At 39.6% G+C, this 20,215-nt stretch overlaps 1 protein-coding gene across 3 annotated transcripts in view; it reads left to right on the top strand.

The window, feature by feature from the left end:
* Window positions 1-20,215, top strand: part of GLIS3 (GLIS family zinc finger 3) — a 172,773-nt gene that overhangs the window by 57,782 nt on the left and 94,776 nt on the right. For all 3 annotated transcript variants that reach the window (XM_058169917.1, XM_058169915.1, XM_058169916.1), the window contains exons 4-5: window positions 4,013-4,217; window positions 5,593-6,706. In XM_058169917.1, the coding sequence (XP_058025900.1) occupies window positions 4,013-4,217; window positions 5,593-6,706 (1,319 nt within the window). The remainder of the gene's footprint in view (window positions 1-4,012; window positions 4,218-5,592; window positions 6,707-20,215) is intronic.

A 20,215-nucleotide genomic window follows, 5' to 3' on the forward strand; every position in this document is an offset into this window, starting at 1 on the left:
ATTCATCTGCAGTTGAGGATATCAAATTAGTTGAGGAACAGAGGGTCAACTATAATATATGGACAACATTATTTTTTATTCTTTTATTTATTTAATTTTGTTGTAGTTTTAAAGAAAAAAGAACAGAAATAATAGTTACCGGTATATATACAAATAAACAAATACTGTACAGATTTAAATGGATATTAAGGAAAAACTCTAATATAAACAATAAAATATAGATGATGAATTGCCAGAAAATCTTGAATAACCAGCAAAGCTAAACCATCATATAACTAGTAGGTTCTCATACATTAATACTTAGTATACTTTATACATTTCACATCTAACATCTCTCTACTAAGCTATGAAAATATTTGATAGGTGCAATTAAAATCAATAAGATAAAACAGAAAATATGCAAAAATATTAAAATTAAACAATGTGTTTAAAATCACTGTAAATAAAGTTTATATTAGATGTCAGTTTTAATTCTAGTTAATATAATTCTAGAATCCAACTTTGGGTTTTGACACAATTCCATATATAAAATTGTACACAAATGGTTTCCAAACAAATTTTAATTGTACATCAGATTTAATTTTTAGGTAGGAACATTATTCCAGACATTATAATCCTGTTTCTAATAGAGAGGATCAGATATTTTTTCCATTAAAGAGATATAAAATCGTTGTAGCTGTTACATATAATGTTAGTTCAGGGTATTTTGAAAAAATATATGGCTTAGTCATGTTTAATTTAAAAAAAAAACAACCTCAGGTTGAAATGGGATTACAACTTTTGGAACTATATGATGAATTAATTTTCAGTATGGTTTGCAATATTGCCATGACATGGAAGAAAAATCCAATTTCTTCATTGTATTTCTAGCATCTTGAGAAAAAATGGTTTATTCATTTTGGTAATCATAACTGGAATATTGTTTGTCTGTTTATTTGACTGATTATCAAGCCATTGTCGATTCTTAGTGACTACATAGATAGATTTTCTCCATGATGATCTCTCCCTAACCTGGTCCTTCTGGCCTCTAATGGTGCACCCATCACCATTGTAACTGAGTCCATCCACCTTGCTGCTGGTTGTCCTCTTTTCTCTTTCTTCCCATATTTTGTATAGAACCAATTGAGTATGGAAAAGCAAAAAAAGACTTGAGATGTTAATAATAAAATCTTGCAAACTAAATAGATTGTTGTCTTTACAGTCAGCAACTTAGCTTAGTGCTTCCTTCATAGAGACAGGCATTCAATAAGGAAGCAGTGATGGTATTCTTGTTCAAGAGGCCTGGTTGTGCTTCAAACCTTCTTTATGTTTTTCACACATGGTACTAAAATGTAGGACCATTAATATAGTGTTTCCTAATAACTTTTACCAAGTTTTGAAAGTGGTTAAGTGGACAAAATAAATAGATTTTTTTCTGACATTTTGTCTTTGTGTTGCCTTTCACAATTATCTCTCCCCCCCCTCCCCGCAACAAAACTGGCTTTCTTCACACTTTAGCTGACAATTCTGTTTGATTATGAATGCCTAACTTCATATATTTTTATTCTTTGCTAATTACAGTTCCCTAATCAGAGCTTAATGTGAATATGATAAACAGTATGAAAATGATAAACAATAATGTCAACAACAAAAAATATGAGAAAAGCAGTATTTGTATGAAGAATTCCAAGTCCATCTCTAATATTATGGAATAAAAATTATATGTTAAACAAAAACATTAGTAGAAATTCCTGTACATTCTACAGGAACATCACAAATTTTACCAGGCAAAAAAGTTATGGTCCAAATTTGAAGAAATCAATTAGAATTGGTATCTTCTTCAATCTAAAGCCCTCTGTAATTATGGATCCCATAATTACCACCAATAGTAGAGTTGTTGTCTCTATCTGGTCATGCTTTATATGCCACACATATCCAACTTTGTCTGATTCCAAAAAATTAAGCAGGATTGGATTCATACTTAGAATGAAAGACAACCAAGAATGACAGGACAGTGGGACAGACTGGAAGTTGACAAGTCTAAATATAAGAAGCCAGTGGAAAACTATTTTGATAATTTTGTTACAAAAAATACACAGAATCAACAATGAATTCACCAGGAGTTAATAGTAAACAAGGGGATTACCATATATCCTACCATATCCTCGAGAGCAGTGTAGTGTTGAAACTTCCTCTGGAATATAACTGTCAGCCCCACCAAACCATAAGAAGGCTAAAACTACTTTTACTAATATTGTCTATAGTAATATAATCTTGCAAGTTTGACTGCTTTACTCTCCTTTCCTCTGGAAAGCACAGGATGTGAATCAGGGAGGTGTCAGCCTGAGTTACTTACCCATACTTCTTGTTTTGGACTTAACTTGTGTTTTTTCCCTTATCATTTGGTAACGGATTTGGCCTATTTCTATCAAAGTCATCTTTCTTGCTCTCTGCAGTAACTAAAGGATTCAGGAAATAAAAAGAAAAGGGGAAAGGGATTCTTGTATTTTCAACATGAAAGCCAAATTCATGTTATAGGGATGCATAGTGTAAATTTATCACCGTCTTACTACTAATAATATATATAGATAGATATCTTTTTTTCCTCTATAAAGAGGGTATTGAAAGAGGTCAATTGGTGTCAATATGGTATTTCAGAACTGCAGTTTGTGGTTACAGTTGAACTTAAAAATAGTTCCATTTTCCACTATGAATTAAACTTGCAAAAATATATAGTCTATATTCCCTGAAGAAATCAAGGGAATTATCTTGTTAGATATTTTTGGCTGAAAAATAGAATTTGAAAACTATTAGTTTTTGTACTCTATTTGCATTTGCACCTTGTAAATTGATCCACTCAGGTTCCATAAATTATCATAAGTACCGTAGATTTGCTGATTCTAATGATTATTGATAAGTTGCCAATATGACACAATAGTCTACCTTAATTCTGTTTGTTTGATGTACTTTAGTTAAAAATTAGTTCTGAAAATTGAAATCCCCTGCAACATTGTTTAAAAATACATGATCTCATTTGGGGAAATCCAGGTTTGGCTGTAATAAAGAAGGCCTGTTGCGAAAAAATCTAGGATTGATTTGAGTCTGTAGTTCCTGAGGAAATGGACAAGTTGCTGTACCACCACCCTGCCCTATCTGGCTAGTGAAAGGGGCAGTTGTAAATATGTCCTTAAGTAAACCATTTTTGCTTCCAAACTTCCACCTAAGAAGGGATATCCTTATCTCAACCAACTTGGGTAATTATCAACCTACTCCTGTTGAGATGGTAGCAGGGCTGCAATTCTAAACAATCCTGGAGGAAATGGATTATCTGGACCCTTGTCAGTCAGGATGCAAGCCTGTGCATGAGACTGAAGCTACATTGGTTGCTCTTGTTAGAGACCTTTAGTGAACCAGGGTTGGAAAGGTATACAATCAAGGTTCCGCTTGATCTCTCTCAGTTGCCTTCAATGCCATAGGATAGGGCGGACCTCTAGGCCAGCTGTGAGGGTTGAAAGCAGAAGGCGCTGTCTCGTAGTGCAGCTATTTTTCCCCCAACAGGCTAATTGCAGTGAGGGAGGGAAAAGAAGTTATATGGATGAGCACTGCATTGCCACACAACTAAGCCACATAAAGTTCCTGGAAGAGATCATATATTGGCCTGTGGAGGAAGATACTTAAATCTGTACCTGTTGTATCAAGCACTGATATCTTCACTATGTGAACTGGAGCAAGTGTAGTACAGAACAAAATAAGTTGCAACCCCGCATTTATTCTCATTAAAATGATTTATATAATGTGATGTCCTCACTAATGTAATTAATGAACTGCAACTTTATTTATTTATTCATTTGTGTTTCAAATTTTTGAGTAGCCCCTGCCCTTCATAGAGGGATTCTTAACATATGATATGGCCACATTTAATGAAAAAGATTTTCCTTAAGGTTGCATGGATGCAGGGGAAGCATACTAGAAATCAATTAACTGAGTTGTTTAAAAAATGATATAATAGTTTATCTGATTTCTTTATTTTTAGGAGCATTTGTCTGTGGATCTCAGTGCAAGTCCATTGGAAAAAACAGCTGCAACAATTTGATAATCACCAGCAGCCCAATGGTGGTTCAGAGACTGGGACCTCTATCTCCTTCGACTCAGCAGGTCTCAACAGCATGCAGCCAAATCAGCCCTAGTTTACAGAGGGCTATGACTATGTCAAATCCAGATATACCATCCGATACAAGGTCTTACGTTCTGTTTTTATTTTCTTCAATAATATAGCAAGGCTTATCATATCATTTCTGCACCATCAATGACATATCTGCTTTATGTCATTCAGTTTGGAATTATCTTTCCTAGTACATACCACTTAACATCGCATTGCAATCGAGAATCAATGTGACCATCATATTCTCACGCTTACAGCATTTTGAATTGATCACCAATAATTAGTTTAGTACATGCCAGTGATTACTCTGACTTTACTTCCATGATATTAGAATTATGGGCTACAGTAATGTTGGTAAGCTTTAAATAAATGAAAGAAAGTGTTCAATAAACTCTAGCAAATGTACACGGGGATACTAATTGTTAAATTTCTAGTAAATAAATGTAAGCCGATTGATTTATTAATTAAATGTTATATAGGGAGCAGTGATGTCTAATCTTTTATGGTAAAGATCTGTGGTTGATGTAGATGGCCTGTGTAATGAAAGATTCTGTAACCAAATTTGGCAGAATCTTTTTTTTTACTTTTTTCATATTTTTGGGGGAAAGTACCGGTATATGATGATGATGATGATGATGATGATGATGATGCCGCCAACAACAATATTGGAAATTAGTTTTAACAATAGGTAAAGAACAGGGAACTGCAGGTAGAAAGCTTGAAGGACTATTTACATTACTGGTCTTTCATGGGGGCCTAATGTTCTTCAGAAGATGCTTTTGAGATATACACAGGACTTCCAGTGTGGTAAAAGGCTAAATTCTTATGGTGATACCGTATTGGATTCATCACAGCTGTGACAACAATGCTCATTTGAGTATGCAAAGATCAAGATTTAAAGTTTTAAATCTGATTATAAAAAATCTGAGCTGTGTATGCCAGTTGTTCTATATACAGATAGTTCTTGACCTATGACTAAAACTGAGCCCAAAATTTCCATTGCTAAGCGAGACATTTGTTAAGTTAATTTTGTCCCATTTTATGATCTTTCTTGCCACATTTGTAAAATGAATCACTGCAGTTGTTAAGTTAGTAACATGGTTATTAAGTAATCTTTACTTCCCATTGACCTTGCTTGTCAGAAGGCTGCAAAAGTTGATCACATAATTCCAGAACACTGCAACCATCATAAATATTAGCTGTTTGCGGAACATCTGAATTTTGATCACATGACCATAGGAATGCTGCAATAAGCATCCTCATGGTTGCTTATAACCATTTTCATGGTTACAAGCATGAAAAATGGGCATAAGTTATTTTTTTTCAATGCCGTTCTAACTTCAAATGGTCACTAAATCAATTGTTTTAAGTCAAAGGCTGCCGGTAATTACCAAGATCTAGGATTCAATTGCTAAGATTACACTGTTCTTTCTTTTCTGATCTTTACACAGATCCCTCATATCACGGGAATCTTTGGCGTCCACAACTTTGAGCCTTTCTGAAAGCCAGTCAATACAGAGTGTCAAACAAGAGTGGTTTCATGGTTATAGAATTTATCCTTCTCTTCCCTCCAACTCGAGTTCACAAAACAGCAGTCAATTCAGTGATGTCACAAATGCTACATCTGGTATATCCATGTCCAACAACTTTTCTACTTCATTGCCATCTTACTTGCTCAGCATGGAAAACAACCATCCCCCTTATTCTAGCCCTCACCATTCCTCAGCCAGATCCCATTCTGCGAAAAAGAGAGCACTATCTCTGTCCCCTTTGTCTGATGGCATTGGGATTGACTTCAATACGATCATCCGCACCTCCCCTACCTCCCTAGTTGCATATATAAATGGCTCAAGAACATCTCCATGCAACATCTCTCCTCAACCTGAAGTTTATGGGCATTTCTTAGGAATAAAGGGAAGCTGCATTCCCCAGACTTGCTCTATACCAAATCCTCAAAAAAGGCTTCTTATGGCTAATTGCAATGCTATCCCTCCAGATTACAGTGAAAATGGAAATGGCGAATACCAACGCATGCAACAGTTGGAGCAAAGCAATCTACAGCCGTTGATCACAAATAATATGATGGTTCAACAAGGTACATGTCTAGGAGAGAGCCAGCCTATGGGCCTTGGGAAGGGCGGACAGGGGGATATTTTTTCTGGAAATGCAAATAGCGTTCCCTCTGCTGCTTCACTGGCTCCCCACATGCTTCCTCCTCCCCCTGGTCCACCACCTCCCTATCACGCACATCAGCATGCACTCATCAACCATCCCCGTCCACTTTCCTTGCCTGCATCTATCCAGAAGTGTTTTTTAGATGAAGATAGTGAACTTGATGATTTCAGTGGCAAGCACTGCTGTCGTTGGATAGACTGCAGTGCTACCTACGATCAGCAAGAAGAACTGGTACGACATATAGAAAAAATTCACATTGACCAGAGGAAAGGGGAAGATTTCACTTGTTTCTGGGCTGGGTGCCCTCGAAGATACAAACCATTTAATGCCCGTTACAAATTGCTTATCCATATGAGAGTACATTCGGGGGAGAAGCCAAACAAATGTACGGTAAGTTTAAGATGGTGTTGATGACACTCAAAAGATCCACAAATCTACTTTTTCAATGCTATCCTGGTGTTTTCTTATGAAAATATCTCAATAAAAAGGAAAATGGGATTTGTTTATATTAATTCAGGAAAATGAGTAAACAAATGGAAATGTGAAATGTATGGATGGGGAGAAACATGTTTTAATCTGAGCTACTAGAGCACAGTGAAGCAAATCATCCTGTGGTAAAATGTTCCCGGTTCGGATCGGATCACGAGATCCGGTAGCGATGAGGGTGGGTAGTTCGGAGAACTGGTAGCAAAAATCCCTCCCCCCCGCCTATGCCCACCCAGTCGCTTGGTCTCCACTTGCCTACTTGGCAGCTTTCTGTTTTTTTCGGTCTCGCTCGCTATTCCGGCCTTGCTTCGGCTACTGCAATCAATTGCATCAGCTAGCAACTGAATCTGCCTTCCTGCAATCCATCTCATCGGTGAGCAACTCAATCTGCCTGCCTTTTCCCTTGAATTAGGTAAGTAAGGGAGGGAGAGCTTTAAAAAAAATAGTTAATTGGGGTTTGTTTAGGAGTTTTATTTTTTTTTTAGGCATAGCAATTTAAAATTAAGGAAGTTTTAAAGTTAAGGAAGTTTTAAAGTTAAGAAAGTTTTAAAGTTAAGGAAGCTTTAAATTTAGCTGCTTTTATCTAAAAATAAAAATAAAATAATAAAATAAAATATTTGTGCAGCTTTCTGAGATTTGGTGTGTTTCTGTAGTGTTTCACTCTAACTACACAAACACACAAAATCTCACAAAGCTGTATGTGGCATTTTGTGTATGTGTGTGAGTCAGTTGTGTTGTATGTGTGTGTGTGTGTGTGTAAAGTCTGAAAGTTGGTTTTTGGGCTTTTTGTGACTGTGTGCGGTTCCTGCTTGTTGCAGGGGCCATTTTGGGTAAAGTGCTTTTACATTGTGTGTGAGTCAATTGTGTTGTGTTGTGTTATGTGTGTGTAAAGTGTGAAAGTTGGTTGTTGGTTTTGTATACTTTATTATTTTTATTATTTATTGTTATTGGCCACGCCTACCCAGTCATCTGACCACCAAAGCCATGCCTACAGAGCCGATAGGAAAAAATTTTAGATTTCCCCCCGAAATCATCTGTTTATGGGTGCTTGAAAATTTGTTTCAGTTTAAAAAGTTGCTGGGTGAAGTAGGTGAATTAGGAAAAAGAATGGTCTGATCTTTTTTGGGGGGGGGTTCAACAGTGTGTGTGTGTGTGCGTGTGCACACATGTACATGTGTGTGTGTGTGTGTGTGTGTGTGTGTATATATATATTTGTTTTCTGAGGTTTTCACGGGTGTTTGTAGGTCTTTGGTTGTTCGGGCTTTCTCCCGTGTAAAATTGGAAGTGTCTTGGCGACATTTTATCTCGTTTGTTCATGCTGTGTGCGCGTTTTTCTATCTCAATGGCTTCTCTGATTATTCTGTTGTTAAAGTGTTCAGTTTTGGCGACACCAGACCCACACTCACGAGGTCCACACAGGATGTCACCTGTGTGGACCTCAAATCCCCCCAGTTCAAATCCCCCTGCAACACAGATTAAACTGAGCACAACAAAGCCCCCACCCAAACAGGACACACCCCCAGCCAATCAGAGCACAGCCAAGCTCCCACCCAATCAGTTCAAACCCCCACTAGCAGTAAAAAGGAAGAAACAGCTGCGATCACACACTGCTTCCAGAAGTACGAAGCTGAAGCCTGAAGATGACGAATGAGACTTCGTCGAAACGTCGCCAAGACTCTTCCAATTTTACACGGGAGAAAACCCGAACAACCAAAGACACACACACACACACACACACACACACACACACACACATATATATACCCTTGTTCTCTAAAATAGAGCCAAATCAATTACTGCTGCCTATATAGATGAGTTTTGGCCTTTCTGTGAGGTACTAGGATTGCATACTATTGTTAGCCATTTCCGATATAGAGTTTTGAATATATATGTAAGTTCTTTTCAGATTTTCTAATAAATGGGAGGTGACTGGAGGAAAACCCTTTTTCCTGAATATATGGTGAACTATATTTCTTGGTGATCTAAAATGCAGCAAATAACTAGTTATTAAAGATATTGTTAGTTTTTTTAAACTTGCTTTCAAGCACTTTCTTGGATTGTTTTTTGTTAACATTTTAACTGCCTGCCCACAAAGAAATTTCTGATCGAAGTAGCTCACAATGTAAAAATAAAATGTAGTACTATATAAAATAACATACTTTTAAAATTTTGCTGGCTATTTGGTGAAGGAATTGTGGTCTAGCACATGTAGGAGGTGAGAAGGTATTCTGGATATATTTGAAGATATCTATTCACATTTTCATAAACACCCTCTTTATTTTTTAATGTAAGAAAATGATCTTCAAATATTTACTTTCTATCAATACATTTTTAAAACATGGATTATTTTTGAAGTGGTGTTGTGGCTGTTTACTTTTATATATTACCATAATCAACTGTTTTCCAGTGCTGTACAAAGTCTAAATACCATTATCGACTTCATAATATTACTGTGGATATTAAATGATAATTTACAGTTCTGAGATAATATAAATGGAATTAGTGATAAAATTAAATACTCCAAGATACAAAATATACATTATTGTTGTAATATGGCTAATTCAGTTGTATATATGTAGTAGTACTGAACAAGGCAAGTGGTTTTATTAAATTATTGAGCTTATCATTTGCTATAAAATTAGTTTTCAAAGTCTGTTATTGCACAATCAGCCTGCTTCAGGGAAGAATTTGGGTAGGATGGTAAAAAATGTGAAGAACTATTATGTATAATTATGTTGTGTTTTTTCCTTCACGTCCAAGAAAGAGGAAGAGAAAGGATACTTGCACAAATCTTTTTGATCAATAGGTGTGTACTCTTTATAAGATTGCCTCACACATAAACAATAACCTAGTTTATTTTAATAACAGAAATATATAAATGGATTAAACTCCATAGCTTTTTTTTTTTGTTTTGTTAATGGAAGACCTTACTTTCTTGTTCTTTTGAGTTTTTGGACTTTTCCTTGCTCTTCCTTCCCCTGTTTACTGATTAGAATTACATTGGCTGGAACTACTCATATTTACTTATTGCAAGATGAGAAGCTAAGGGCCAAGAGAATCCAGTAAGAAATGAGAAAAAAAACCTCTGGATTCTCTAACATTGTTTTAAAATTCAATGGCATAATTCTGCAATTCAAAACCTCTCTGTGTCTTATTTTTATTCTTGTGCAAATGTTGTGTTTAGTACTTTTATTCCATTTAAGCAAGTCATTGTGCAAACAATTTTACAATCAATTATGACTTCATTATCCTAGGTGTGGATTGAAGTACAGGTAGTCCTTGGCTTATGTCCATTCATTCAAAATTACAGTTGCACTGAAAAAAATGGATTTACAGCTGGTCCCAAGTACCAGATGTTACAAGACTCCCATGCTCACTTGATTGTAAGTCAGGACTTGGGTGCCCACCCAGCTTGCAAATATGATGTTGCAGTGGGCCTCAGTCACATGATTGGCATTTGTGACTTTCTATGGTAGCTTCCCATGAAAAGTCAACAAGAAAGCTGGTCAGGGAAGGTCACAGCTTGCTTCAATAAATACCTCCTACCCACAGTACCCCCTCACATCTATGTTGCTTCATGAGGTCTCCTCAGACTTATCATGACCTCTGCTGGTCCTCCCAAGACTTCCCCCAGCATCTCACAACCCACACATGACCTCTCCCACCCTCCCTCCGTCTCCCTGATCCATGTAGAGTCTCTGCCAGTCTCCCACAGCCTTCCCAGTCCTATGTGCAGCTTCTCACAGTCCCTCCTGGTGCCCTTAATGCTCCTTACCTGAGATTCTTGCCTTTTCCTGCTAAACAGTCTGTACATTCTGATGGTAATTGTCATTAAACAATGTGATTACATGGCATCGCACTATATGACTGCAATGCTTAATGACAGCAATCCTGGTCCCAATTGTTGTTGTAATCAGAGGATTAGTTCTAGTAATAGATTTATACAACTGCCACCATTTAAAAAGTGACTAATAGCAGAGCATTATGTACACTTCAACACCAGTGTGTTTAAAATATATGGTTGGACAAAGAGATTTTCAGAATAAATATGTATAATGTTTAGCATACTTTAAAAGACTGAAATATTTACCAATAGCCATCATTTGTCAGTATTTTTCCATTTTTGAGATGATGAATGAGTGAGACTTCTGCAGGGTCTATTAAGAGAATGATGTTTAGGTTGAAGAGCAAGTACAGATATAGTGCATAGTGATTTATTATTTACTTATTGTCATCAGTTTTTCTTTCTCTCAGACATGCCAGAGGACTGGTCAGCATGCAGACTTTCCCTTGCCAATTGCTAGTTTAAGGATTAAAAGCAGAGGTGCTATTCAGCAGATTCTGACAGATTCTAGAGAATTGGTAACGGAAATTTTGAGTAGTTCAGAGAACTGTCAAATACCACCTCTTGCTGGCCCCAGAGTACGGTGGGAATGGAGATTTTGCAATATCCTTCCCCCAGGAGTGGAGAGGGAATGGGAATTTTGCAATATCCTTCCCCTGGAGTGGGGAGGGAATGGAGATTTTGCAGTATCCTTCCCCTGCCATGCCCACCAAGCCACACCATGCCCGCCAAGCCACGCCCACAGAATTGGTAGTAAAAAAATTTGAATTCCGCCACTGATTAAAAGGTATACACAGAGTTGAATAATATGCAAATTTGTTAGATTATTGTTAGACAATAATCTAAATTATGAAACATTTACTCAGGAGAAACAACCTATATAATGTCATAAAAAGAACCATCTACATATAATAAGAGATCCATGGCTAAAAGGCCCTTATCTATAAACTGAGTTCTAATCCTGCCTTAGATATGAAGCCAGCTGGATGACTGAGGAAGTCTCTCTTTCTCAGCCTTTGGAAGGAGGACTGAGAAACCACTTCCTAAAATCTTGCGAAGAAACTGCAGGGACTAGTGTAGGCAGTTGCTGGGAGGCCACACTGGCTCAAAGGTACAAAATAAATAAAATACACATAATAAACTGAGATAACAGAAAAGAAATAATGATTGGCAATGTGTACATCATCTGATCTCTTGCCTTCATCTATTACAGCTCATATGTTAAAGTTATTATTTTCCAATGTTGGGCAATAAAGTTGGCTGACTGAATTTATTTACACGATATAAAAATAGTTAAAGGAACTTATTCTCCATGTAATTTTACCCGCTAGAATAATAATTGCCCAACACTGGAAGACTCTAGATAATGTAACAACCGATTAAGACATCTTTAATGGCTACATTAGAAAACAACCATAATGTCAAAATAATGAAATATCAGAGGCAGGAACTACAGGTCTATCAGAGTTGGATGGATTTTGTAATTTATGTCAATAGCAATTGACTATAATGAAATATTTTATATAAATGATAAATTTGCCTATGTACAGTAAATCTCTCTTTACAGACTTTAGATTTTTGTGTGCTTGCTGTATATTTTTCTTTATGTAGCTTAAGATTTATTGTATTTAGTTCCTTGATAATGTTAATCATAATTCAATAAAATATCTCATATCTGATGCAGATCATTGCTAAAGTACTACCATACTTTTAGCAGCAAGCATTTGCGGGGCAAAAGAGAGCCAAAAAAACAAGCTAGTGCAGAGGAATGAGATAAATGTCTACTGTATACAGTCACTTTCTTTTTCTGATAAGAAATAGATGTGATGCATCTTATACTATGAAGGAAATTTGTGGTTTGCCCCTTAATACTCCCTTAAAAACATTTCCCCCACTTCCCTTTGTTATTGTATTGTGGCTTTCTTCCTTTTCTTCCTAAAATGATGATTTCAATTATTCCATCAGTTTAAAATTATACATCTTTTTGTGTGTAGTATAAAAGCCACTTTTTTCTATAAGCTTTCAACGGACAAATCTATTTTGTACAGGAAATATTATTTTTATCTACGGTAATCTGTCTTTCCTTTTGTGGGACCAATATGGTAATAATTCTCTTGTTTAATATTTTCCTAGTTGCATTGAAGAATGTATTAAGAACAAACCACTAAGCAAACAAACTTATCTGAACCAACAATGAAATATCCTTTAATGCTAATTAGGATTCATGACATAATGGAAGGACAAAGCTGCTTTTCTTTTGTGAAAGCATGAAAGAGTTGTCTAGTGCAATACATTATCTCTCTCCTGCCACCCTCTAATAATTTGAGCCATTCATATGCCCAAGTTTTAGTCTTGTGAACTCCAAGTTCTGCTCTGGTAGCTCTATTACATGCTGGTGCTTGTTTTATATGTGCATTTGAGAACATTCTGTTACTGCAGCCCGAGTTGTTCATTTATTTATAACTCTCTTGAAAAAGAATGCAGATTGTATAGATCTGTATAGATTTAGCTCAAAGCCGGACGATACCTACTCTGTATCTCATGGAGCATGGAACTCCAGTATAATGATGTTCACAAAAGACTTTGCTGAAATTAATGGGTTTAAATAATATTTGCACAAATAAGCAAAACAATGTTTGTTACTTCTTTTAAAATGAATGGTTTCTAGATAACATGATCTTTTGCACAAAAGAAAGGCAGCTGGCTTTTTTCTATGACATTAAAATATGTAGTATATTTTATTCGAAAGTAGGATTGTTTAAATTTCAATAGAAAAAGATAAAAAAGAATAGGGTTGCTGTATCTGTGTTGCAAACATCCAAACATTCAGTAGACAGTAGCAAAGCATTTTCTGTATCTCTTTGCTACCATCTAGTGGTCTTAGGACATTTTTCAGCCCAGATATAGTCGTTATAAAAAAGTAGTAACTTGTTAGACATTTTGGTGTTTCAGGGACACATCAAGGAGAATATCAGAGGTCGGGAACCTATGGAATAACTAGGCAACAAAAAGGAATGACCAGGATCCAGTAGAGATAGTAAAGATTAAATAACTTTGGTTTTATTAAGTAAAAATTAAGTCAAAATACAAAAGGAAACAATACAGAAAATGAGCATACTTTAGAGAAAAGAGATTCAGGACAACAGAAATAATAAAATTGCAGAAATATATAGGGAAGGAGGTCAGGTCATGTGTCCCTGACTCATGTTGCTGCCTCCTGTCATTTTCAGCACACCCACAATTCTGCAATTACAATTTGCATCTTGAGGACTACCTGTAATTTAAAAAAAAACAGTTGGTTGACACAAGTTGAATCAAACTGACCGGATAGCATCTTTGCCTAGTTAGACTTTTCAAATTGTCAGTTTCAGAAGCATCTTCTAGTGCTGCTACCTACTGCTTGAGGTGGAAACGAAAACCTTTTTAGCATGCTTCCCAAAGAACTTTGGGTCTTGTTCAGAAAGCTGTTCAAGATTTGCCATCGTAGTAATAAGATGTTGTTATGTATTATTTCTTTAATATTTTTGTCCATAGTAGAGAAAAAATAATAAAAGGCCTTTTTTGAATCAGCAATACTGCTGCTCCTTCTTATGCCAAAATCAATAACATTATTTGCATTACGTGCTTTCATTAAACGGTGGGTAAATAGCCATCACATTGGTTACAAGAATGCCTAAATCAGCCCATTTATTTTAAGGGTGATTAATTACTTTTAAAAATCTCATGGCAATTTTAGCTATGCAAACAGTTTAAGCTATCCATTAAAAAAAGAAGGTATTGTGAGTGCCCCAGTAGAGCTAAATGTATAACAAAGACATGCCAGTGCTTCTAAATAATGGAATTCATAGTAATTGTTATAGCCTGGCTATTGTGTGCCAAGCAGCTAATTACAATGATTGACTAAAGGAATGTGTCCAACAGGACAATAGATGCATAATACTAGATATTATTATTACATCCAATGTAAGGGTAATATTCAGGTTGGAACAAGGACCCATTTCTTGCTTTCTTGCTGAATTATCGCTAGCAATGAGGCCACTTGCATATATATTTACATTTAAAGGCAGGGTTAAAATTATCTTACTCTTCCTACCAGAACAAGCGATTAGAGTAACCAGAGTTTAACATCTGGATCAGAATTAGCCTGAACACTAAAGACTATCTAAAAAGGGTTTCTCAGTAGGTGAAGTTAAGACTTCCAAAATATCTAAAGGGGGATTCTTTCTTTTCTTCCCTTCAGGAGTCTCTTCAATCTGCTTCATTTTCCTCTTCTGTTATGCTATTTCTGCTGTTGTGAAGGATAGGAAGGTGTGTTTGTGGTGCAATTCTGTGGTTGAGAGTAGTTTGTGCCTGATAAGGAATGATGACTGGTGGATACTGATGGATAGTTTTATTTTATAAATGAGGTTCCTTATTTCAGTTATTAATTCACTTAATATAAATGTATTTTTATTCTATTGTTTCTTTATATAGCAATATATCTAGATACACACACACCTACATATACTTATATATTTGTATATATATATTTTATTCTATTTCATACGTATACATAAATGCACACATTTATTGGAAGAAGAGATCTCCAGGTTTGATTTCAGCTGAGGCTGGCAACCCAGGGTGACAAGATAGGAAAACTTGTATTGAATACCAATTTTATTACATTTAATTCTATATAATCTTCATTTTGATGGGAATGAAGGTGGGGAATTACTTAGAACTGTGGTGGCGCAGTGGTTATTGTTAGATTCGGGCAATAACGAGGCAGGAGACCAGGGTAGTGACAACAGCTCTTTACTATATGGTGAACCCAGCAACCGGGCTGGGGAAAAACCTCTCCTTATATACAGTTTAACCGGCGGCTTCAACCAATCAGCAACGTGCTTGTTTCCCGCCAAAATATTTAAAAATACATTACACTCCTTCCCTCCCAGAAAACACTTTACCCATACATTTACATTTATTTACATATTACTTTTCAACGTAATCCCGTAAATAGACTGGGCGTCTCCTGACTCTTTCGGACCTGCGCAGTACAGTCTCTGGGAGCGGGTTGAGTTGGCCGGAGGGGCTGTTTGCTCCTCTCGGCTCCTCCTCTAGGCCATCCGGCCCTGGATTATTTTCCGCGTTGTCCCTGCTGTTTTCTACAGGAACCTGTGGGCGTCGCTGGACCTCCGGGAATTCAGTTAAGTCCTGCGATTTTCCCGGGTTTGGGTCAGCTGTTGGTTCAAACATGGAATAGTCAGGGCCTGTTTCGTCTGACTCGGGTTGTCCGGCTAACCGTTTCCTCAATTGATCTATATGTCGCCTCCATATTCGGCCATCAGTTAACTCTACCAAGTATGATTTGGGACCTGTTATGTTTAGAATTTTTCCTGCCACCCAGGTCGGGCCCTCACCATAGTTGTGTGCCCATACCCGGTCGCCTATCTCCATTCCCCTTGTTTTTTCGAGTCCCCCCTTGTATCCCTCCGGTGTATAGTTGGGATTTAAACGGTCTAGTGGGCACCTGAGTTTTCGGCCCATTAGTAATTCGGCAGGGCTTCTGCCGGTGGTGGCACAGGGGGTTCGGTGTTGGACGGCTAGGAAAATATCTATTTTTGATTGCCAGTCGCCTGGCTTGAGTCTGGACAATGCCTCTTTCGCGCTTCGGATGAAACGCTCTGCAAGGCCATTCGTCGCAGGGTGGAAAGGCGCCGAGAGGGCATGGCGGATGCCCTCTTCTGCCAAGTATTCCTCAAACTGTGTTGCCGTGAATTGCGGGCCGTTATCGGAAACCAATGTGTCAGGCAACCCGTGTGTTGCAAATAGGTGCCGTAGGACTGAGATCACGGCTTCGGCTGTCATGGATCTCATGAGAATGATTTCCAGCCATTTGGAGTAGGCATCGACTACTACCAGGAAGGTTTGGCCGTGGAAGGGGCCGGCAAAATCAATGTGGATTCTCGACCAGGGCCCTTGGGGTCTTTCCCATTCCCGAACCGGGGCCGTTGGGGGTAGAGGTCTGGACTCTTGGCAGGCCTGGCATTTCCCTACCCTTTCAGTAATTTCGGAGTCCATTAAGGGCCACCACACATAGCTTCTCGCTAGACCCTTCATTCTAACGATCCCTGGGTGACCCTCGTGCAGGAGATCCAACACCCTTTTTCTTAATTTCTCTGGGATCACCACTCTATCCCCCCATAGCAGGCACCCCCCTTGAGCCGAAAGTTCCCCACGTTTTTTTACATATTCTTTAAAACGCTCGCCCGGCGCAGCGGGCCACCCTCTTTGTACCCAACCGAGTACAGTCCTCAAAATAATGTCCCGGTATGATGCCCGAGCCACCTCCTTAGACGTGACTGGGCCAGAGTCCAGAGAGTCAATTAGCAGGATGGGTGTCCCCGGAGTGGGGTCTTCGATCGCCCCTGGTAGTGGGCATCTGCTTAAGGCGTCCGCATGCCCCAACTCTTTTCCGGGTCGATGCTGCAGCTTGTAGGAATAAGCGGCTAAGAAGATAGTCCATCGGGTCAATCGTGGCGAAAATGCCACAGGCGTTGGGCGGTCGCCGGCCAGTATCCCTAACAGAGGTCTATGGTCTGTAACAATTTCAAAGTCTCTACCGAAAACGTATTCGTGAAACTTTTTTACCCCTGACACAATGGCTAGCGCTTCCTTATCCAACTGGCTATAGTTCCTCTCTGTCGAGGACATCGTTCTGGAGTAGAAGGCTATTGGGGCTTCTGTGCCGTTTGGAAGTCTGTGGCTGAGCACAGCCCCCACCCCGTAAGGGGAGGCATCGCAAACCAATAATAATGGCAATGAGCTATGATACTGGATCAGTAAGCTATCGCTCGAGAGTAGGTTTTTTACTGCTTCGAAAGCCCTAGCTTCCGACTTTCCCCAAGACCAAACAGTATTCTTTCCCAGAAGCTTATGCAGCGGCTCAGCAACGGTTGCCTTGTTTTTTAAAAAGACCACGTAAAAGTTCACTAGCCCCAGGAATGCCTGTAGCTCTGTTTTGTTTTTGGGCGCTGGAGCCTTTCTTATTGCCTTGACCTTGCTTTCAGTGGGGTGAATTCCCTTCTTGTCTATTCTGTAGCCCAAGAACTCTACGGATTCTACCCCTATCTGGCATTTGTTCACTTTGACCTTTAGACCGGCTGACCGGAAAATGCCCAGAACTTTTCTCAAGCGCTCCCCCAATTCCTCTAAATTTTCGGCTGATATCAATACATCATCGAAGTAGGGGACTACCCCTGGGAGCCCTTGCAGAAGTCGTTCCATTAAATTTTGGAATAGCCCCGGTGCCACACTCACCCCAAATTGTAATCGGGTACACTTGAAAGCACCTCTGTGAGTTACAATCGTTTGGGCTTCGGCTGTGTTGGCGTCTACGGGCAGTTGTTGATAGGCTTGAGCCAAGTCTAACTTTGCAAAGACTTGCCCTTGCCCCAACGAGTGCAGCAAGTGTTGCACCACGGGAACCGGGTAAGCGCTTTTCTGTAAGGCTTTGTTTAACGTCGCCTTGTAGTCAGCGCAGATTCTAACTGACCCATCTGGTTTCACTGGGGTGACGATTGGTGTCTCCCACTTTGCGTGATCGACTGGCACCAGAATCCCCTGATTTATGAGCTTGTCTATCTCCTTGTCAATCTTAGGTTTAAGGGCAAAAGGGACTCTCCTTGCCTTTAACCTAATGGGGGCTACCTGGGGGTCTAAGTTGAAGGAAATAGGGGTCCCCTTGTACTTGCCCAGGCAGTCCTTGAAGACATCTTCGAACTCGTTCATGAGTGTGTCTTTTAGGTTACAGTCACTTCTGTAGATGCCAGTCACTCCCATGCCCAATGCACGGAACCAGTCTAGTCCCAACAGACTTGGCAGGGTCCCTTCGACTATCGTGATGGGCAGGGTCTTCTTGTGTGGTCCGTACTCGACGCGGACGGAGGTGGTCCCTCGAACAGGGATGCGATTCCCTTGGTAGTCGTGCACTCGTAGCCGTTGTGTTTGCAGTTTGCGTTTGGCGGTTTTCGGCAAAGCTTTTGCAAAAGTGTCCCAGGACATGATTGTGATCGCTGACCCTGTGTCCACTTCTAGTCGGCACGGCACTCCTTCTATCTTCGGTCTGGTGAAGATTTTCTTCTCGACGCGGGTTGCTGCACGGCCTATTACAACGGTCGTGCGATTTGAATTCGCGCCCTTTCTGTTCTGACCAATCGCGGGTCGCCTTGCCGATCCTGCGCTCTGATTGGTCGATTTGAATTTTCGGCGGGAAGGTTGGGGTGCTCGACAGACTTGAGCCAGGTGCCCCTTCTTCTCGCACCGCCGACATGTAGCGTCCTTGAACTTGCATCGTTAGCGCTGGTGTTGCCCTCCGCAACTTCCGCATTCATCGGTCTTCTTTGCCCTTCTCGGTGAGGCAAACTCCCTCCTCATCCTCGCCATCTGATTCGGTCTGGATTTCTTCGTTGTGCACCGGGGTTTCTTTTGCACTCGCCGTTGGCGTGAGTGGCTTTTGTAGGGTTTCCGCCGCTTGGGTGGACATCTCATGAGCTCTGGCTTCGTCCAGAGCGTTTGCCAGCGTTAGATTGCTTTTTGATAGCAGCCGCCTCCGCAAACGCATGTCTCTGACCCCACGGATGAGTTGCTCTAGTAGCTCCTCGTCCAAATCTCGGTACCCACAGTCTTTGGAGGCTTTTCTCAGGGCGGCCATGTACTCGCTGATGGATTCGCCCTCTTGCTGTCTGCGCTCTCCAAATTCAAAACGCCGTACGTACTTGGACGGTGTTGGCGCGAAATGGTTCTTTAGAAGATTTTGCAGAGTTTGCCACGATACCGATTGTACCGGCGTTGGCTCTGCCAGGGCTTCCGCGATGTCGATGACCTCGGGACCGCAGTGGCTCAGGAAATATGCCCTTTTGCGGTTGTCTGGAACTCCTTGCAGCTCATTTGCCTCCAGGAAGCTCTCGAAACGGGTCATGTACGTTCCCCATTTCTCCCTGGATGGGTCAAACGGCGCGGGCGGAGTGTAGCTGGCCATCGCTGCGATTCTGCCCTGAGCTTTGCTGGGTTCGGTTCTTTCGTGTGTTCAGCTCGTTCCTGGTGCTCTTAACCTCGAAATCCCACCTTCGTCGCCAGTGTTAGATTCGGGCAATAACGAGGCAGGAGACCAGGGTAGTGACAACAGCTCTTTACTATATGGTGAACCCAGCAACCGGGCTGGGGAAAAACCTCTCCTTATATACTGTTTAACCGGCGGCTTCAACCAATCAGCAACGTGCTTGTTTCCCGCCAAAATATTTAAAAATACATTACAGTTATAATGCAATATTGCAGGCTAACTCTACTCACTGCCAGGCGTTCAATCCTGACTAGATCAAGGTTAGACTTCCATACTTCCAAAGTTGATAAAATGGGGGCCCAGATTGTTGGGGGCAATATGCTGTAAACTGACTGAAGAGGACTGTAAAGCACTATGAAGCAGTATATACCGTATATACTCGAGTATAAGCCGAGTTTTTCAGCACGTTTTTTGTGCTGAAAAACGTCCCCTCGGCTTATACTCGGGTCTATCTGACTTATACTCAGTT

Source organism: Ahaetulla prasina, chromosome 2 (assembly GCF_028640845.1).
Source record: "Ahaetulla prasina isolate Xishuangbanna chromosome 2, ASM2864084v1, whole genome shotgun sequence".
NCBI classification, from domain to species: domain Eukaryota; kingdom Metazoa; phylum Chordata; class Lepidosauria; order Squamata; family Colubridae; genus Ahaetulla; species Ahaetulla prasina.